The 23,102-nt window shown below is 38.0% G+C and overlaps 1 protein-coding gene across 9 annotated transcripts in view; it reads right to left on the reverse strand.

Moving 5' to 3' along the window:
- Positions 1-17,286: 17,286 nt before the first annotated feature.
- Positions 17,287-23,102, reverse strand: part of E75 (ecdysone-induced protein 75) — a 266,115-nt gene continuing 260,299 nt past the window's right edge. For 8 of the 9 annotated variants that reach the window (XM_012283637.2, XM_076537556.1, XM_076537559.1 and 5 more), the window contains 2 exons: positions 21,542-21,783; positions 17,287-21,335 (listed from right to left, as the gene is read on the reverse strand). In XM_012283637.2, the coding sequence (XP_012139027.2) occupies positions 19,350-21,335; positions 21,542-21,783 (2,228 nt within the window). In that variant the 3' untranslated portion in view covers positions 17,287-19,349. Of the gene's footprint in view, positions 21,336-21,541; positions 21,784-22,094; positions 23,086-23,102 lie in introns of those variants that run through there. The other variant, XM_076537561.1, reaches the window with a different exon arrangement.

The following is a 23,102-nucleotide window of genomic DNA, read 5'->3' on the forward strand; positions in this document are numbered from 1 at the left end:
GAATTTTGGAATTGGAAACCTTGGGATTTGGGGAATCTTGGAATTGGGAATTTAGGGATTTGGGGAATTGTGGAATTGGGAATTTAGGGATTTGGGGAATTGTGGAATTGGAAATTTAGGGGTTTGGGGTATTTTGAATTTGGGAATTTAGGGATTTGGGAAATTTTGTTATTATGGAATTATGGAATTGGAAATTTAGGGATTTGGGGAATTGTGGAATTGGAAATTTAGGGGTTTGGGGTATTTTGAATTTGGGAATTTAGGGATTTGGGAAATTTTGTTATTATGGAATTGTGGAATTGGGAATTTAGGGATTTGGGGAATTGTGGAATTGGAAATTTAGGGGTTTGGGGTATTTTGAATTTGGGAATTTAGGGATTTGGGAAATTTTGTTATTATGGAATTGTGGAATTGGGAATTTAGGGATTTGGGGAATTGTGGAATTGGAAATTTAGGGGTTTGGGGTATTTTGAATTTGGGAATTTAGGGATTTGGGAAATTTTGTTATTATGGAATTATGGAATTGGAAATTTAGGGATTTGGGGAATTTTGGAATTGGAAACTTGGGGATTTGTGGAATTTTAGAATTGGAAACTTAGGGATTTGGGGAATTTTGGAATTGGAAACTTGGGGATTTGGGGAATTTTGGAATTGGAAACTTAGGGATTTGAAGAATTTTAAAATTGGGAATTTAGGGATTTAGGGAATTGTGGAATTGTGGAATTGGGAATTTAGGGATTTGGGGAATTTTGAAGTTGGAAATTTAAGGATTTGGGGAATTTCGAATTTGGGAATTTAGGGATTCGGGAATTTTTGAATTTGGAGAATTTTAGAATTGAAAATGTAAGGACTTGAGGCGTTTCAACTTTAGGGATTTAGGAATCGTGCAATTTAGGGATTTGTAGAATTTTGGAAGTGGAAATTTAAGAACATGGATGAATCTGTGGAATTTTAAATAAAAATTTAAATTGACGTTTTAAATAAAAACGTGAGCTTCGCACCCTTGGACCTCAAGATGACCTCACGTTTTATACTCCATCGGCACACTTTCCTGTAACCCTGATCGCAATATTTCATTCCGGCTTACCTCAACATTCTATCTGTTCGGTCTAGATAAGTCAGGTGGACTGGAACGATTCGAATGCCTTGCCCCTTATTGTCCTTGTCGATCGTGCTGTCCTCGATAAATCGTCACGAAACGATACTCTGCGTTCTTAACAGTGCAACATTTCTCGCTATTTTCCTTCTTCTTGTATCTTATTATTTAGGTTGAATAACGTTTGAATACCAAGTGTTTGAATACCAGCATTTGGAAACTACCCCTTGTTTCAGGGACCTACACTAGTTTTGCGGCACCCTGTATATATTAATTTTAACCTAAAACTAGCTATTCACAAAACATATATCAACACATATCTCAACCATATAACCTAAATATTTAACTCACCATGAAACCTGGTATTAACTTGTACCTTAACCTATATCCTACATACATTAATCTAACCTAAAACTAGCTACTCACCAAACATATATTAGCACATAATCTAACCTAACTATTTAACCCACTATGAAGCCTACCATGAAACCTACTATAAAGCCAGTAGTTAACCTAAATCTTGTTTACTTTATTTTTACTTTGAAATTGTGCGTGTCTCATGCGCCAGTGGTTTAACCATGAAGAGGACGAACGGTCGAACGGTTTCCTCCGATGATTCAAAGAAAACGAGAAAAAGAAGAAGAGGACTTTTTCGCCTGGCTACGCTGCTTCTAAATCGGTATACATTATGTCGAAAACAGCGACGAGCAGACCACGTCGGGACGTTTCGTTTTTTGCGCAGATCGCGTGATGACACACGGAGATCAGGTTCGATCGAGTGTCAAGGTCACTGGTGTCGTTTATTTTTACATCGCAGATCTGAAGAACACGGCTAGCCTTGACAATAAGGGACAGTGTTGCCAGCTCCGCCATCTTCTTTTTGGGTAAACTTCGGTGGTCCACTTTTTGGTTAGATTAGGTTAGGTTAAAATATGGTCTTTATGATGGATTTATATTATTTAAAATTGGTTATTTTCCTTAAAATTATTTTCTTTATATTAAGTTGATTATGGTCTTTGTGATAGGTTATTCTTTTTTATAATTGAAGGTCAATTTATTTTGGGGACAATTTTTAAAAAATATTTTATTATTATTTATACATGTTTTGTATTTATTATATGACAAACCTTATACAAAATTAATTATTCATATATACAAGTATTAATTATTATTTATTTTTTGAAGTACAATAAAATATAACCTAACCTAACTTACATCTTATGCTCTATTTATAATATCACATGTGTGCACATATAAAAATATACCATAACGAAATAAATTATTAAAGTAACATGTAAAACAGTATTAAAATTGCAATGACATATAAATTAAATTTTCAGTTAAAAACTATGTTAGATGTGACAATATTAAAATTGTTCATTATCGATTTTAGTACAAGAAATAAAAGAAGGATCAAGGTTTGAAGATCAGAATGTATTGAATGAAATAGTGATAGCGTTTGATTGGAAACCAAGGTTTCGGACAAGAAAGTTCAAGGTCCACGAGGCCATAATCGGAGATCAGGAGTTGAAAGTTCAAGATTTGAGATCTATGGTTCAAGGTCAACTTATTGTCAAGCTTCCATTGTGCAATTTTTATTGCGCGATATGGACTTTTTGTAAAAACACCTTACATTGTGATAATCGAATCTTATTATAATTTTAGTGTAATGAACTTTATTATAATTTTACTGTAAACAAATTTTATTATATTTTTACTAGAATGAAATTTTATTACAATTTTACTGTAACAAAATTTGATTTTGATTTAATAAAATTTGGTTTGATTTCACATTGCACATAATTTGACTCCAAAGAAATTGATACTAATTTAACAATAACTACAACAAATAAAAATTTCCATAAAAGTCTCCACATTGCATACTGTTACCCTAAACCAAAAATTAAAATAAAAAATGAATGTACAAATCAATGTACCAGGACAACATAATCAAGCCACATGAATCAAGATTTCTTAGTTGCACGATAAAGTATCGATATTTCTTCGAAGGACAAAGCAGATTTACAACTCTTTATTTCAAAATCGTACGTGCAATCGCGCACGCGATAAATGTTTTATTTGAAAAAAAAAAGGAAAAAAGAGAACATCAAGGTCAGTTGTTTCCTCCTTCCACTTTTATTTTCGCTGGTTTTCAAATCATCTTTTGACACATAAACCGCAGTTATCACCAACACGTGCCGTGAAATCGTACGTGTCCTTGTGCTCGCATGTATAAAAATGTTGTGGCAGAAAATGTATCGTTGAAAAAACTTGGGAGGCAAAAATTGGGAGATAATTAAGATTACTTGTCGTTACTTATTTATACAGTTTTGCAATGTAGCTTTGACAATTTCGAAAATTATCATGTATTAAGTATTACTCTTTAGTATAAAACGGCATTACCTTCTTGACTCTCTGTCCCCATATAACATTTTTAATATTCAAAAATTCGTCCACCGAAACTTAAATGAAAGCTAGGAAATTGTCGAGGAGTAAGTTCGAAACGTAAGGAGAAGCGAAATTCAAGTACGAAATAATTTTAACGAAAGATTTTTCTCTGTTATTTCAATCATTAGTAATTATTTATTACTCGCGTTTAGCGGGGTCCGCGCTCGATACGAGCAGCAAACAGATTTTATGTTAGCTTCCAATTTAGTTAGCTTCGGTCCCGAGTCTCCCCGTCGCGTTATATCCAGCCGATTTCTTTTTTACCTGCAAATCTATGCCACTGTTCGGCCGAATACGAACAGGTGACAATAGTTTTCTCGTTTCGTTGAATTTGGATATTTCGTTTCTTTCATCTGATTTTCGAAGAGGTTATGGCCGCCATTTTGGTGAGCCATGAAACTAGGTTAGATTCAGTTTCATGGGTTGTGTAGTATTTAAACTACTTGTGGATGAGTAGAAACTAGGTTAGGTAGATTCGTTAGTTCCATGGATTATCTAGTATTTAGACTACTTGTGTATTTAGGTTTATTTGATTTTTGAATGGGTTATGACCGCCATTTTGATGAGGTATGAAGCTAGGTTAGATTTGCTAATTTCATGGAATATCTATTTAGACTACTTGTAGATGGATAGAAGCTAGATAGATTCGTTAGTTTTATGGATTGTCTAGTATTTAGACTGCTTGTGTATTTTAAGTAATTTGATTTCCTTCTTTGATTTAATTTTTGAGTATGTCATGGCCGCCATTTTGATGAGCGGTCATGGGTAGAAGCTAGGTTAGGTAGATTCATGAATTACGTAGTATTTAGGCTACTTTTACACTTCAAATTATTACTCTAAAATTGATAAGTAATATTTAAACAGCACAATATTATTGTATATTAATGTATAATATTATTGTATATTATTAATTTATAATATTAATGTATAATATTAATGTATAATATTAGTGTATAATATTAATGTATAATATTAATGTATAATATTAATGTGTAATATAAATGTATAATATTAATGTACAATATTAATGTATAATATTAATGTATAATATTAATGTGTAATATTAATGTATAATATTAATGTATAATATTAATGTATAATATTAATGTGTAATACTAATGTATAATATTAATGTGTAATATTATTGTACAATACTAATGTATAAATATTAATCTAGTATTTAGACTACTTGTGGTGTATTTAGGATTATTTGATTTTTGAATGGGTTATGACCGCCATTTTGATGGGGAGTCGTAGTTAGAAACTAGGTTAGATTCAGTTTCATGGGTTCTGTAGTATTACTTCCGTATTTTAGATGATTTTTCCCTTCCCGTTGAAACTAATAGAATATTAAGTAATTCGAACACTTTCAACTTTTAATCGAATTCTACTAGCATGTTTAACAAGGCAATTTCTCGATCCTCGATATTGGTATTTCGCAGAAAAAGGGTAGGATCAACGATATTCATGAAATACAATAAGGGCTCGAAAACGAGGGTTAGCAACGCTCGTTTCAACCCTCGTTCCTTTGATTTGTGACTATTGACTCTATTTTGAATCAGCAATATTTTGTAACGCTCGTAATATTTTTCGTTTGGAGGTTATGTCAAACTGTAACTACTGTTGTATAAATAATAGTTGCAACACTAGCAGGAAAGGTTGCAAACGTACATTTTATATATTCATACGATACTTAAATTATTGATATGTTAATTTATATAATGCATATATTTATGTATATGTATATGATAATTGTAAAATTACGTATTTATTAGGTTCTAATGGATATTTAATAATAGAATTGTTTACCTAAATTAAAATAGTATCGTGAGTATAGTGCTAGTACTATGTTAACTATAGCAAGCTTGCTAACTATATCAAGAATAATGGCGATATTAATAGAAGACTCAATTACGACACTAGAAGCAACACTAAAGGATGAAGTATAATTATACCGACACTAGTGTTAACTCGTTCAAAAGTACTGTTGCAAACATCTTACTCATTGTTTTTAATAAATTAGAACAAATTTCTATTATTTAAAAATTTTGGTCATTTGGAAGTTTTAGAAATTTTGCTAGTTTAAAGATTTCAGAATACAGAAATTTATTAATTTATTAATTTACAAACTTTTAGTTTTAGAAATTCAAAAATTCAGTACAGTTTCATAAACTCAGAAATTTTTCAAGTTTACACGTTTATTAATTTTAAAATTCGGAAACTCAGTAATGGCCACAGAAGATCAGAGAAGTAAATATAAAAGCATCAATTAAAAAAAAGTATCGAAATTTCCGAAATTGCAATTCCAATCAATGGTAGAAAGTTTGATCAATCACGTAGCAAACAGAAACGTCGAAAGTTCGGTGCGGTAACAGCCCAAAAGTTCGACGCAGCCCATTAATCTCCGTGGATCCCCCATTAATACAACTCGTCCTTAATCACCAATTTCTCTGGCACGATTTTTCACGAGCTGTGGCGGTTCGCGAAATCCCCGCAATTGCTTAACACCGGGTCGAAAATTCACAGGGGTGTAACCACGAGATAACTTCAGACATCCAATAAACACCCTTATCGCACGTTATTTATTTCCCTTTCGCTCGATGAATCTTGCGATCGTTCGTCTCGTCTTCCGCGTTCTTGCGTCGATTAATCACACCTGGCTTCCGTCATTTTCTCAGAAAAACTACCGTGATAAATTCGACGTGTCAATGAAATAGAAAAGTACCTTTGATATTAGGAAGTCTTTAAATGTATTTATAGAGTAAACATTTATTTACAGATATAAACTAATTAATTTATTCAATTATTTCAGTGCATATAAACTCGTTAATATATTACAATCGCAGAATTGATCTAAGAAATTTCACGGAGCTTCGAAAGCGTCCCTGCAGAGGGCAGCGTGCGCAAGGCGGGAAATTTAAACCAAGGATCTAATTTCGCGTCAATAATTAGAAATCTGTTGTCAATTTTCTGTATGTTCTAATATTTCGAAGTACATCAATTTTACGAGATTGAAAAGTTGAGAAAGAAAGACATAAAATTACTCTGCACGATATATTTGAAGCGGACAAAATATTTATTACAGATTACTGGTGAAGGTTTGAACCGTTCTTGGCCGCCATATTTGCACACTGTGCGCATGCGCGAAGTACTGCGTCGGGACCGATTTGTCTGGGACATTTAAATCGGTTGTGTTCCTGAAAAGTAGTTCCTTATTTTGGAATTTTGGATTTGAAGAATTTTTATTTGGAGAATGTTACCTTGTGAATATACCACAAGAAACTACAGGTGTAACAGAGAAATGACTAAATATTTATTACGAATTACTGGTGAAGGTTTGAACTGCGCGCCATATTTGCACACTGTGCGCATGCGCGGAAGTACCGCGTCAAAATGGCGGCCATTTGTTCAACCTTAAAATTGTCTCCTCTCTCTAAAAAATTGTCAAATAAAAATTAACAAATTCAAAACATAAATAAAACAATCTGCGCAATATATAACACATAAAGTATCTAAATATTAAAAAATATATAAAAGAGAAAATTAGTACTTCAGAATAAAAAATAAATGAATAAATTCCATATGTAAACCCGAAAAATAATATTTCTAAATAAAAAAAAATGATGTAGCGATTTTGTTACGAGAATATATTTGTTCCCAAGCTTTTCCGTAAGTTAAAGACGAAAAGATTTTCCCTTATCGCGGTAAAATACGACAGCAACGGGATATCGAACGATAAGAAGACGCGGAAGTTCCTCTTTGAGATTTCATCCCCTTTCGACGAAGTGGATGGCGATGAAAAAATATAGATGGTGGGGAACGACGCTATTGAAACCGAACAAGGAGGGTGGAAAGCTTTCTGGGGTGAATGCCACGTTTTTTCTTCCTCGCTATTGCGTCGAATAAACCTTACGCTTACACTGAAACTACGAATCTGCTGTTTCCAATCGATCTTGTGGAATGGACTTTGTATTCGAAATTTGGGGAAAATATTTTTTATTTATTTTTGTTTTGTTGGGGGAATTTAGGATGAAGTGGAGGTGACATTATATATTTGTGAACGTGTGAGAATGTAATTTTGGAATTTTGGAAAATTATAAATTTGTAACTTTGTAAAATTGTGACTTTGGAAAATTGTAGCTTTGGAAAATTGTAACTTTAGAAAATTGTAACTTTGTGAAATTGTAATTTTGTAAAATTGTAACTATGTCAAATTGTAACTTTGTCAAATTGTAACTTTGGAAAATTGTAACTTTAGAAAATTGTAACTTTGGAAAATTGTAGCTTTAGAAAATTGTAACTTTGTAAAATTGTAACTTTGTCAAATTGTAGCTTTGTAAAATTGTAACTTTGTCAAATTGTAACTTTGTCAAATTGTAACTTTGGAAAATTGTAACTTTGGAAAATTGTAGCTTTAGAAAATTGTAACTTTATAAATTGTAGCTTTGTAAAATTGTAACTTTGTCAAATTGTAACTTTATCAAATTGTAACTTTATCAAATTGTAACTTTGTCAAATTGTAGCTTTAGAAAATTGTAACTTTGTAAAATTGTAACTTTATCAAATTGTAACTTTGTCAAATTGTAGCTTTAGAAAATTGTAACTTTGGAAAATTGTAACTTTGGAAAATTGTAGCTTTGGAAAATTGTAGCTTTAGAAAATTGTAACTTTATAAATTGTAGCTTTGTAAAATTGTAACTTTGTCAAATTGTAACTTTATCAAATTGTAACTTTATCAAATTGTAACTTTGTCAAATTGTAGCTTTAGAAAATTGTAACTTTGTAAAATTGTAACTTTATCAAATTGTAACTTTGTCAAATTGTAGCTTTAGAAAATTGTAACTTTGGAAAATTGTAACTTTGGAAAATTGTAGCTTTGTAAAATTGTAAATTTATAAAATTGTAACTTTGTCCAATTGTAACTTTGTCAAATTGTAACTTTGTCAAATTGTAAATTTGTAAATTTGTAAACTTACAATTTTACCTTCTTAAATTTGTAAATTTCTAAACTTACAAATATAAGTTCCTAAATCTGTAAATTTATAAATTTATAAATTTGAAAGCTCATAAACTTGTGAATACCTAAATACATAAACTTTCCCCCACATAAATTTACAAAACATCTACCCTTGAAAATTAATAAATTTATAAACACAACCTTGTAAATTTATCACCACATAACCTTGTAAATTAATAAACTCCTAACCTTTTTCGTAGCATAACCTTGAATAAAAATATGCCCATGACCCAAAACCTTTTTTATAAAAAGAAAAAATGGAGCGAGAGTAGGTTAAAAGGTTAATCCTTAAACAAACTCGTAAATTACATTTTTCCTGTAACAATGTACAGTAATCCATTAAAGAGCAGCTGTTTCGTCACGAAACAGTTCGGATATCAAAGTCAACGACGCACGAGCACCCCTTCAAGCTTTCGACGCGCGTGCCTTCATGAGGAGGCGTACGTACAGGGTGAATCAATAAAAACTAACTAAGCGGATTATAATTAAGCTTGCTATACTTTTACAAAATTTTTTAATTCTCAAATTTAACAATTGTTAAATTCGTAAATCCCTGGATTTCCAAATTTTCAAGTTTTCAATTTCCTTAGATTTCCAAATTCTCAAATTCCCAAATTCCCTAGATACCAAATCTGTAGATTTCCAAATTCCCTAGATCACAAATTACTAAATTTCCAAATTCCCTAAATCCCAAATCTCTAGACTGCCAAATTCCCTAAATCCCAAATATCTAAATTTCCAAATTCCCTAGATCCCAAATCTCTAGATTGCCAAATTCCCTAAATCCCAACTTTCTAAATTTCCAAATTCCCTAGATTCCAAATCTCTAGATTGCCAAATTCCCTAAATCCCAAATTTCTAAATTTCCAAATTCCCTAGATCCCAAATCTCTAGATTGCCAAATTCTCTAAATCCCAAATCTCTAAATTTCCAAATTCCCTAAATCCCAAATCTCTAAATTTCCAAATTCCCTAGATCCCCAATCTCTAGATTGCTAAATTCCCTAAATCCCAAATCTCTAAATTTCCAAATTTCCTAAATCCCAAATTTCTAAATTTCCAAATTCCCTAGATCCCAAATCTCTAGATTGCCAAATTCTCTAAATCCCAAATTTCCAAATTTCCAAATTCCCTAGATCCCAAATCTCTAGATTGCCAAATTCCCTAAATCCCAAATCTTTAAATTTCCAAATTCCCTAAATCCCAAATCTCTAAATTTCCAAATTCCCTAAATCCCAAATCTCTAAATTTCCAAATTCCCTAGATCCCAAATCTCTAGATTCCCAAATTCCCTAGATCCCCTAATCCCTAAATTGCCAAATTCCCCAGATCTCCTAGATTCCCAATTCCTCAAATCCCCATATCCCTAGATTCCCAAATACCCAAATTCCCAAATACGCAAATTTCCAAATACCCAAATTACCAAATTTCCAAATACTCAACTACCCAAATTCCCTAGATTCCAAAATCCCCAGATCCCCAATTCCCTAGATTCCAAAATCCCCAGATCCCCAATTCCCTAGATTCCCAAATTCTCAAATTCCCAAATTCCCCAGATGCCCAAGTTCCCAACTTCTCAAATTACCAAATACAGCTTTCGATACTTACAGAAGGTGGTCCACGTGCCTCCATTTTCTTACACGGCCGCCATCTTCTCGCAGAGCGAACTCTCGAAAATTCCGCGTCTCCGAATTATTCGAAAAGCACGGTGGATTCGGTCGCGCGATTCTTCCAACCGATTTCTCGCCGAAGAATACACTTTGCTCTCCGAATATCCCCATTCGAAGAAGTCGTGCGACGAGGTACGCGCGGAAACCGAACGAGGACATTCGGAACGCGGTTTATAAACACCGAGGTGAAGATCGCGTGCGATCATAGAAGCCGGCAAGTCGATCACGATGTTAACATACAAAAATGTTTGTATCTCCGAAAAGGTTCACCTTTCGACCCACGTTTACGGACGCATTTTACTCGGGCCCTGTGCACCATATAAATATCGAACGGTTCGAACACCCCGTGACATTAACATAAAAAATTGTTCACATCTCCGAAACGGTTCTATTACCAAGGCATGCGGTACAGAGAGCCTGTTCGATACAACTATATAGATATTGTCTTGTGCACCATATAGATATTGGAAGATACCATATAGTTATAGTCTGTGTAACTGATTTAGGTGGAACACTCGGGTGAATCACCCTGTATGTACTCTCGTAAATCCTCCCTTAGAGGGGTAGAAAGATCCAGGCAAGGTTGCCTCTCGCAGGGGTCGCGACCTTGCCACGTGGACGCCTCGACGGTGGGTGGCCTCGAAGGACGAGGGAACGTTAACCCGGAAGAAAACTACGGGTCCAATAAAGGGGAGCGTCCTGACACCCTTCGATCGCCACGTTTCAACCTAAAAGAACGACAAAAAAATAAGACTAAGACCGACGATCAAACTCGAACCGATCGTGTTTGATACAAAGGGAAGAACAGGAATAAGGGTGAATTTATTGCTCTGAGCTGAATTTCCTTTTTTATCGTGAAAATTTTCTTATCAAGGAATATTAATGGGGGTGTGCTGATTTTTTAGGGATATTTTCAATATTTCATAGTATTCAATATTTCAATATCTTGTAGGGTATAATAGGGTAATATCTCTTTTCATAGGGCTTCAATAAATTTAAAATAATGTGTCACTAAATTTTATTTTAGAATTTTAGAATCACAAGTTTTTGAATTTTTCTCAATTTTTAATCTCAAGTTCTCAAGTTTTAATCTTCGGGTTTTCAAGTTTTTATATTGTTTAAATTATTAAATTTTGTAATCATTCTTAAATTTCTAAGTACACCTTGAAATTCCTACAACCCAAAATCCTCAAATTTTGAAATTGCTAAACTCATCTAAAATTCAGTGTTCGAAAATTAAAAATTAAAATTCAACATTTCTAATCTTGCAAATATTCCAATTTCCAAATTTCGGAAGGATAAAATAAAAAATATGTAAAATAAGAATGAAAAGATTGTTTCAGGAAGAATGTATCGAATTTGTCGTTCACCCTGACAAGCATAATCCATATTCTAATAATTTAGCGTCCGATTTAAATCCATCAGAACACAGAGGGTGTTCGTTGTTATCCGGGAATTATCAGGGATTAATCGAGTATCGCGAAGTGTCGCGTTGTCGTCGACTGACGTTTATTCGTTCGAACCAGATTATTGGATTTTCGTGGAACATCTCATTAGAGATTCGCTCGAACCTCATCTGTCGAATCTTTGTTTGTTTTCGATTATTCCGCGCGTACAAACAATTTAACATATGTTCGTTTACCGCATTTAATGTTCAATATGCGTTTCATTCTTAAATACTTAATTTGGAAATCAAATTTACTTTATACAGATGACATCTAAAATAGTAGTCTAAATATGAAACTGAATCTAACCTTCATGGCTCATCAAAATGGCGGCCGTAACCTATTCAAAAATCAAATAAAATAGACCACAAGTAGTCTAAATACTAGATTAATATTATGCATTCATATTGTACAATAATATTACACATTAATATTACACATTAATACTACACATTAATATTATACATTAATATTATACATTAATATTACACATTAATATTATACATTAATAATATACAATAATATTATACATTAATATACAATAATATTGTACTGTTTAAATATTACTTATCAATTTTAGAGTAATAATTTGAAGTGTAAAAGTAGCCTAAATACTACGTAATTCATGAATCTACCTAACCTAGTTTCTACCCATGACCGCTCATCAAAATGGCGGCCATGACCTACTAAAAAATTAAATCAAAGAAAGAAATCAAATCATTTAAAATACACAAGCAGTCTAAATACTAGACAATCCATAAAACTAACGAATCTATCTAGCTTCTACCCATCTACAAGTAGTCTAAATAGATATTCCATGAAATTAGCAAATCTAACCTAGCTTCATACCTCATCAAAATGGCGGTCATAACCCATTCAAAAATCAAATAAACCTAAAATACCACAAGTAGTCTAAATACTAGATAATCCATGGAACTAACGAATCTACCTAACCTAGTTTCTACTCATCCACAAGTAGTCTAAATACTACACAACCCATGAAACTGAATCTAACCTAGTTTCATGGCTCACCAAAATGGCGGCCATAACCTCTTCGAAAATCAGATGAAAGAAACGAAATATCCAAATTCAACGAAACGAGAAAACTATTGTCACCTGTTCGTATTCGGCCGAACAGTGGCATAGATTTGCAGGTAAAAAGAAATCGGCTGGATATAACGCGACGGGGAGACTCGGGACCGAAGTTAACTAAATTGGAAGCTAACATAAAATCTGTTTGCAGCTCGCATCGAGCGCGGACCCCGCTAAATGCGAGTAATAAATAATTACTAATGATTGAAATAACAGAGAAAAATCTTTCGTTAAAATTATTTCGTACTTGAATTTCGCTTTCCGTACGTTTCGAACTTACTCCTCGACAATTTCCTAGCTTTCATTTAAGTTTCGGTGGACGAATTTTTGAATATTAAAAATGTTATATGGGGACAGAGAGTCAAGAAGGTAATGCTACATCTTAGAAGAGTTTACGGTGACCTCGGGTCTAAAGCATTTACTAGAACGACTCCTTTGAGAAGACAATGGCCGACATTGTCCAACCGATAATTGAATTCCGAGTACGAAGGAGGTTCGCGTGCCGCTTTATGCCATCGGTGGGTATCGATCTTTGTTCCGGGTCGTCTCCGATCTCTCGATCCTGGATTCTGAATCCAGGGCTCCTTTGAAGACCAATCAACACTTGGAATGCGATTTGATCGCTAATTACTACTTACTCCTGACGCGATGCAGCTGTTGGGTGTTGAGCAGTATTTGTGGATTGTGGTTCCAATGTGGCGTGTGTCGAGTACGTTGTTTTGCGTGAAATTTCGTTTTGATCAATTTTGTTTATTATTTTCGAGGATGGTCACTGATACTAGCTTTCAAAAAATGTATTTTACACGAAAGCCGCCATATTAAAAATATTTTGCAGCACAGAACAGAAATGTGGTAGTAAATCGTGCCGGTAAATTATAAAAATAAATAAATATAATCGGTTCATTTTTAAAACGCGTAAATGCAAATCAGTAAATCCAAGTGAGTAAATTATAAAAATAAAAGGAAATCAGTAATTATGAAAATAAGCAAATGCAAACAAGTTATAAAAATACGTAAATGCAAATCAGTGATTTATAAGAATAACCTCAGCAAATTACGAAAATAAACAAATGCAAATCAGTAAATAAAGAAAATGATCCCAAATAATTAGAACTTGAAATAAGTTGAATGAATAAACGTAAACGATAAAAATCATTGCATTCGTTAAATAAAACGCCAGTTAATACAGGCGCAATAATTTTAGCACCGCATCGAATAAAGCAATTAGCAATAGCATCTGTTAACGAGAAAAAGATCCTGTCCGTAATTGCAAATTATTTGTACCAGCGGCGAATGAAAATAGCACGGTTGAAAAGAGCGAACGACGCAGCGATACTAAAAAAAGAGGAGGAAGATAAAGGGTAGGAGAGAAATCCCGGTGAAAACAACCTGACGCGACAGGATAATTCCGTCATTACGAGTCCTGATGTTCTTTCCGCCTACGTTTCAGCTTCCAACGAGCGGAAGGTGGGCGCGTGTGCCTTAATACCGAGGGGATGCACGGTATATTGCAACGATGTCAGCTCGGGGAGAGGGGCATGGCGCAGATGCAAGGGAAAAGTTCAGAATAGGACACAGAGAGGTGAGTAGCGATGGGTTAGAACAATATTCGAGTACTGTACTTCAATAGTGATTCGATTGTGTTCTTGGAAAAAAGGGACATGGTTATTCTAGGGACATGGTGATGTTTCGAGATTTCAGTGATTGGTAACTAGGGAATATTGAGAATTTGGGAGTTTAGGGAATTTGGAAATTTCAAAATTAGGAAATTTTCAAATTTGATGACTTGGAAATTTAGGGAGTTGGTAACTAGGGAATTTTGGGATTTTCAGAATTTGGGAATTTGGGGAGCTTGGGAGTTTGAAAACTGGGAAATATGGGAATTTGGTAACTTGGAAATTTAGGGATTTGGTCACTAGGGAATTTAGGGATTTGGTCACTAGGGAATTTAGGGATTTAGTCACTAGGGAATTTGGAAATCTAGGGATTTAGGAATTTTCAGAATTTGGGAATTTGGAAGTTTTAAAATTGGGAAATTTTCAAATTTGGTAACTTGCAAATTTAGGGATTTGGTCACTAGGGAATTTGGAAATCTAAGGATTTAGGAATTTTCAGAAGTTGAGAATTTGGGAATTTGGAAGTTTCAAAATTGAGAAATTTTCGAATTTGATGACTCGGAAATTTAGGGAGTTGGTATCTAGGGAATATTGGGATTTTCAGAATTTGGGAATTTGGCGACCTTGGGAGTTTGAAAACTGGGAAATATGGGAATTTGGTAACTTGCAAATTTAGGGATTTGGTCACTAGGGAATTTGGGAATTTGAGAATTAGGGAATCTAGGAATTGGGGTAATTGAGAATTTGGGAATCTAGGAAATTTGGAACTTTAAAATTTGCGAATCTAGGAAATTTGGAACTTGAACATTTGGGAATCTAGGGAATTTGGAACTTGTAAATGTGTAAATCTAGGAAATTTGAAACTTGAACATTTGGGAATCTAGGAAATTTGGAACTTGAACATTTAGAAATCTAGGAAATTTGGAACTTGAACATTTGGGAATCTAGGAAATTTGGAACTTGAAAATTTGGAAATCTAGGAAATTTGGAACTTGAACACTTGGGAATCTAGAAAATTTGGAACTTGAACATTTAGAAATCTAGGAAATTTGGAATTTGAACATTTGGGAATCTAGGGAATTTGGAACGTGTAAATGTGGAAATCTAGGGAATTATGAACTTGAACATTTAGGAATCTAGGGAATTTGGAACTTGAAAATTTGGAAATGTAAGAATCCGGGAATTCTGAGAATTCGGGAATCTAGAGATTTAACATCTAAATAACTAATCTAGGGAATTAGGAAAATTTGACTTTTACCGAACATCCAACACTTTCTCATCGAACATCGAATTGTTTGAAACTACCGATAAGATCTCGTATCGTCTCCCTCACTAGAGGTGAGACAGGTTGCGTGGCAACCGACGCCCACGAGATGCCACGCGCCTCTGTCCGCTATGGGAATTTGCTGTTGTCGGAAACGTTGGCCGTTAAATTCCTGGAACACGAAGAAAACCACCCCCTTTTACCCCCTCGTCGATTTCTTCCCCCCGGGCCAATTATGCACCGATGATGCGCTCGTGCAGCAATTAATCCTCGTGATTCATCTACCTGACGCCGGAACATTGATTCTTTACTTCTTGCTTCCTTTTTCTATACCTGAGCATTCTATTCAGCTTTTATTGAAATGTTATGACATTTTGAAACATATGGTGGTCATTTATTTTTATTTTTATTTTGAGTAAGCATTTTTTTTTATTATTATTAGCTTCTTTATTATTTTAGGTATTTTACATGTTTTATATTTTGTTTGATGGTATTTTATTTTTTTAAATTATTTTGTCGTGTTTTATGTATTTTATATTTAAAATTTATGAAATTTATATCTTATGTATAAAATGGCTAAAAATATAGATTTTTTTAATAGCTATTTTATTTATCATAAAATATTTGTTCTAATGTAATTTTATGCAATATGAAATATTTATTGTAATATTTTATTTAATATGAAATATTTATTTTAAGATAATTTTATTGTAAAATATTTATTCTAATATTTTATGTAATGTAAAATATTTTTTATAATAAAATTTGATGTATTAAAAAATGTTTATTATAATAATAATTTATGTGTTATAAAATATTTGTTGTTAATATAATTTTATGGAATATGAAATATTTATTGTAAAATATTTAGTGAAATGTAATATTATTTATTGTAAAATATTTATTGTAATATTTTATTTAATATGAAATATTTATTTTAACGCAATTTTATTATAAAATATTTATTCTAATATTTTATGTAATGTAAAATGTTTTTTATAACAAAATTTGATGTATTATATAATGTTTATTATAATAAAAATTTATGTGTCATGAAATATTTGTTGTTAATATAATTTTATGGAATATGAAATATTTATTGTAAAATTTTATTTACTGCAATATATTTAATAAAATGTATTATTATTTATTGTAAAATATTTACTGTAATATTTTATTTAAATATTTATTTTAAAATTATTTTATTTACTGTCAAATGTTTATTCTAATATTATTTTATGTAATATAAAATATTTTTTATAATAAAATGTGATGCCTCATGTAATGTTTATTGTAATAAAATTGTATGCAACACAAAATGTTTTTTATTTATTATAAAATATTTATTGCAATATAATTGTATATATTACAAACTACATATGATTAATAAAATTTTTACTAATTATTAAAAAATCCACATTAATTAATTTTCACCAAAATTGCATAAAATTTGCCAAATAAAAATAATCATCCCAATTTACTCAAACTCTTTACTTAATTTAAAGTCTTCAATTAATAATAAATTTTCAAACAAAATCCTATCAACAAATAATATTGCAAGTTACCAAAAAATTGTAAAAACGAAAAATGTAATATAACGAAAAGGACAGGGAATGTCGCATAAATAATAGACAAGTAATTCTGTATAATTCACCAGACAATGTTTATTCAGACGACCTCACAACTCCCAAGCGTACAAAACGACGTGCTCACTGGGCAATATGCGGGGCTGCGTTTGTATTCTTGCATGTAATACAGTACACTTTCGGTATTTCGTTATTTTGTCGCGTACATTATATGTGTTTTTTTTTTACCACCATTTTTATTATTTTGTTTGCGTTGCGTTTCTCATAATCGTTCCACCAGAAACAACAGCTGCTTTGCATCCTCCTTCTTAATGGATAGAGAAATATATCATACTTTATGTATCGTTTACTATAATAATCATTATGTGTAGTTTATGTATAACAAGTATTACGAATATCAACGCTAGTTCGCTTGCAGGGACGTAATCAGGATCGGGGGGAGGAAATGTGTCTGTGTAAATAAAAAAGATTTGGTCGGATCAAGGGACAAGTGAGTCTGGCCGATGCGAAATTGACCCCGATATACGTGACACGTGTGCACTTGCTACAACGTAAACGGTTCCGATGATCTCTAGCTGGATTATGACTAACGGCGAAGGAAATAAGGGTTGTTCGTGGGGGTGACAGCAACTAGAATCAAACGAGTCCGGAGGGGCTATAGCAAAGGGTTAGTGATACACAGCGTAAAGGGAATGACTTTTTTTCTCGAGTACAATAAATACACAGAGTGTGTTTCACTACGAAGCTTCGGGATCTGTGCTGCGCTGAAAAAAGTAGCGAGACAACGGTTTTCTGCCCATCGAGCAGTTTTTGCCCTACGATTTTTCCTCTCTTATTTTTCCTATTCGCCATCGGATTCTCGGCTGGCTGGTTTCGTGTGATGCTAGCTACGCGTTTCTCTGACCTGTCTTTGTTCGCGCGTCTGCATGTATGTGTGTGTGTGTGTGTGTGTTTCGCCACGGTTCTGCACCGATATTCTCGGCGTCGACTGTACTACGGGGGGCAAACGGGGGGCGGGGCGGGCGTCTCAACAACACGTCGGCGGCGGCCCGCCGCGTATCTTCGCTCGCTCTTTTCCTGCCTCTTTCTCACCGAGCGTAAAGCAAAAAACTCCACTCGCGCCTTCTAGGACTTAGCCTTACGATCTACTATTTACACTGCGCCGTTTTAAATGCCGATTCTACCGGACTTCCATGCGACTCCTCTCTCCACTCTGCTCACTATCTCACCCATGCACGCTGGTGTCTCGTACCTTCCCCGTTTCGATGTGCCGGCGATATAGCTGGAGGTGCCGTTCGGGAAGCGGCCGGAAGGTACGGTCGACCTGGAGGCCGCGGCGGGCCGGGTCAGTCTCATATATATATATGTTTTGAACGAAACATCTTAAAACGTTTTTGCTTGATTCTCGAATTTAAAATGCGCGCTCCACTGGCTCGTGGAAGCCATCTTTTGTTTGCTGCGATTTTGCCCCGACTCACATGCACAAGCACACGTTCCATTCGTTCGTTCGTCTTCTGGTCGGTTCTCATGCACGCTCACTTTCTCTCCCTCGCACTCTCGCTCTCATCTCCCTACGCGCTCATACACAAGATGATAACGTTTTTTACGATTATTATACCTTACACATGTTACAATAATATTAATTACTTTAATAATATTCAATAATTATAGTAGAGTAGATGATCGATGAATGAGGTGGAGTACTGTACAGGATGCGCGATTTCCATGATTATCACATGTAGATAGATTTCTGTAACATTCCCTCGTTGCTCCCGGGGGAGCCTCACCTATCGTCGTTTGTATCGACAGATGGTAGGTAGATGAATAAACGGCACTAGACCGGCACTTTCCCAAAAAGCGTCCACACGGCCGACACTCCGGCATCCACCTTCCCACCTCGCGCAGTTCTCGACATTAATAGTTTAAATTAATAAATTATTTGGTTTATCACGCGCTTGCAGCGTCCTGGCACTTCTCGTGTTCGGCATGTTCGACGCATGGACCGCGACACCAAAACACCGACTGCGAATCACTCCATAGGTGGGCTCGATACACGCGCGTTCCACGTCTCGGAACGTCACGAACAACGACACGCTCATACGACGTCGCGAGACCACTACGCTTCGAGGGACAGAGCTTTGCAGGGCCCTACGAGCGGCCTCGGCGACGGGGACGGCGACTTCTTCGACAGGTTCAGCGGTTGCTGGCTGTCCGCGATATCCACCTGCAGTTCCATCATGTTGCTGGGGCAACCGGACAACACTAGCGTCGCCGCCGTACTCGACGTTGGCCGCGGACTCGTGCTGGTGCTACTCGTTGCCGCCGCGGACAGGTACCTGGGCGACGAGGCGGGCGAGTTCCCGACCATGAGGTAGTCCGAGGAAGACTGCTGTTGGTGCTGCTGCTGCTGGTGTTGCTGCTGCTGCTGCTGCCGGGCGCCCGTGGTCGTCGTGATCACCGACGTGGTGGGCCACCTCGTCGTCGAGTAGCTGCTGGTGGCGCATTGCAACAAACCTTGAGATCCTTGCGGGGAACGCGCCGTGATGGTGGTCGTGGAAGCGCACTGTTCCGCGGGAGACGGTGAGGCGGCCGGCGACCGGGGACTCGCCTCTCCTCGCATGATGTAATTGTGGATGATGTCCGTGCGCTTCAGCTGCTCGGCCGTCATCCGCGGGCCCTCCATCAGGCTCCTGGCCAGAGTGGAGTGCGTGCTGCTCAACAGGCTCGCGGTCTGCGGGCACTGGGGCTGCACCTGGTTCGAAGGACTCCGCGCCGGTGGCGAGGTCAAGTGGAGGTGCAGCTGGGACTGCGTGTGCTGCACGATCACGGCGGGCTCGGCCTCCGCGCTGTCCTTCTGGCGCAGAGCGCGGAACTTCTTGTGGGGTTTGTACGCCTCGTCCATTAGGGAATTGGTGTCGTACAGCGGAGGCGCTTGTAGGACGCGTTTGAGCACCGGCATGTCCTCCACTTCTTTATCCTCGGAGCGAGGACTGGAGCAGACGGAGGTTGGGGCACTGCTCGCGCTGCTGCTCGCAGGTTTGTCAGGCTTTTCGGTGCCGGACTCGATGCCGCTATCGCTGGGAGAGTCCAGCTTGCGGAAACGCGGACACTGAGGCGGTTGAGGAGTCTTCGACAAGGATGCGCGGTGCAACTCGTCGTCTCCTGAGCTGGTGCTGCCGGAGTTCGCTCGCCTGCGATGTGGACAGAGTCCTCCGGCGAGGGTGGCGGCCAGAAGAGGTGCACTGGACGCGTGGTGGCCGGTGGGTGGAGGCACGTGGTGGTACTCCGTCAGGGAGGCGACTTCTCCGCTGCAGGTGCTCTCCGTACTCGACACGCTACCCAACGGACTCTTCACGGCCTCGTCGAGGGTGACGTCCGAGGCAGAGCCCCAGGACGCGGGTGGTTCCTCCTCCATGGGCCAGTGCTGCTGCGGCTGCTGGGCACTGATCACGTGCTGCGTTTGTTGCTGCTGTTGCTGCTGTTGTTGCTGTTGAGCCTGCATCTGCTGCTGCTGCTCGGTCATCTTGAAGGCCAATAGTTTCTCCGAATGGAGGGTGTTGAGCGTTCTCAGGTCCGGAATTTTCTTCAGCAGCTCCCTCAGGATGTCGGGATGCTGAGGGTGGTTCTGGGCTAGCACGGTCTGCAGAGCGTTTCGCAGTTTATTGTGCATACGTTCGACCAGCTCGGTGTTGCGTAGTCCAGGTCGGTCCGCGGCGATCACCACGATCGAACAGAAGAGACCCAACTCCGCGTCGGATAGTCGCAGGGAATTGACCCTCTCGGCGAAGTCGAACATCGAGTCCATGAGGAATCGCGCGTTACTACTATTATGGATGGACTCCCGTTTGAGCACTTGTCCGTTCAGACAGATCATGCTGTTCGTTTGAGCGTCGAACATGCACGCCAGTCGCACCAGCAACACCTCGAACACGCCCGCCTTCAGCAGCGTGACCTGGTCGTCCTGTGCCAGCAGGCTAAAGCCAGGAATACGTTTCGCGAACTCCACCACGCCGCGTATCGCCGGCGAAAACCTCTTCGAGAAGTCTTGCAGTAACTCTTGCTGGCCCGTCAACGGTTGAGGGTTAGGGTTCAGGGGGCATGCCTGCAACAGAAACACGGAACGATCCCGATGAGCACGAAGGTCGTGAACGTCTAGGAAGTTCCTCGTTCGCCGAGGACGACTGGTTCGATTTCCGCGTAGAACGTACTCGGATGATCCAAGGCCCGTTGACGTAAGCGAACGTAAAAACCGTCGAAAAGTGTGAACGGTTGTGTAACGCGGGAAGGTAAATGTCAAAAGGAACTCACCAAGGTTGGCGGACACGCGGTATAGTTGGGTGTCTCTCGCGCTCTGACCAGAATCGGAGCCACTTTGTCCCTGGTGAAGTCGCATGTGTCGAGATGGGCTTGCACGACGGTGGCCAGAAGCCGTTGCTCGTCCTCCAGCTCGGCCGCTACTGCCTTCTCCTGAGAACGGCTGTGGGAGCTTTGCTGCATAGCAGCCAGAATCCTGGCCTTCTCACGCTTGGGCACACGGCCGAATCGCACCGCTATAAGCAGAAACACGGATGGCCAACGGTTAGACGTCAAGTTCGGTCAGTTGTAAAGCGGAGGGAAGGACACGATGAATAGTTAATGCGATCAATGGATGAATCATGCAACGGACACGGCGATCCGGACGCGACCTTCGGCTACTCGCGTGCATGATCCGCGCACCAACACCGCACAGGATCCCCGGAGGGGAAAAAATCGAGAGGGGAAAGCGACTTTCTCGCGCGAGAAACGAAAGTGGCCGACTCGTGCTACGAATCCTCCGTTAGAAAGTGAACAGGGCAAGACGGGTTCTCCACCGGACACCTACGTGCATTGTGGTAGTCGACAACTCCGTTGAGGATTCCCTTCAGTATGGGCAACTCGTCTCCCATGACGGTCAAGAGAAACGCTTGATCCTTAATCGTGTCCCCGTGTGCGGCGTGTGGCTTCAGAGCGAACTGCACCGCGCACCAAAACTAGTCTCCCATCGGGCACGATCACTACCGGTCGATGTACGAACGGACACCATAAACGATGCCGGTCTGATCGAATGTATCCTCGCCGACGACGATTCGCTGGCTGACCCCCGCGAGTCACTCCAACGTATTAGTAATGTAGCGCGGCGTGCACGGCGCGCCGCCAAACACACGGCTGCTGAATAGAGTTCAAGAAAGGAGCGGGACAGTAGAACGCGTGCAAACGCGAGACAGCATCACCGCCGACTGAGTGATGTTCCGCGGGTTGCGTTCAACAGCCCCTCCACTTATTCAGCCATCAACGACTCCCACCACCGGCCACGATTGTGGCCTTTGCCGAGCCTTTGGCCTTGAACTTGGTTTCAGCGACAGCCGCACGAGGCGTACCGCCGACCTATATATACTATATAGCGAGCGAATGTACGCGGGGAACGTAGCCGGCCAGAAAAGAGAGGGTGTACGCGACTGTGTTGGTCCGTCTGGCTGCGCGTGTGCCTTTCTCCCTGTATGTGTTTGTGCGTGAATATGACAAAGAATGAAGGAACGAGAGAGAGAAGCTTTCCGTTGTCAGAGGTGACTCTCACTCGTGTGCGCAGATGCGAACTTCCTTTGCCGGGGGTAAGCTACCCTCGACGACCTTGGGCAACCCCTCGCTCTGGCTATTTGCCCTGTTACCAGCTGCCGTCGTACGACTTATCTGTTCACGGACGATCGATTCCTCCGTCATTGGATGTCATATTCGCTCTTTTTTCTCCCCGACAAGATTAACTCCCTCGGAATTGGATTTCAACCTCGAACGCTCTGATCAACTCAACCTGCCGGATCCTCATCGGATTCATAACGCGTACTCGACAGTCACG

This window comes from Megachile rotundata, chromosome 11, assembly GCF_050947335.1.
Source record: "Megachile rotundata isolate GNS110a chromosome 11, iyMegRotu1, whole genome shotgun sequence".
Lineage (NCBI taxonomy): Eukaryota > Metazoa > Arthropoda > Insecta > Hymenoptera > Megachilidae > Megachile > Megachile rotundata.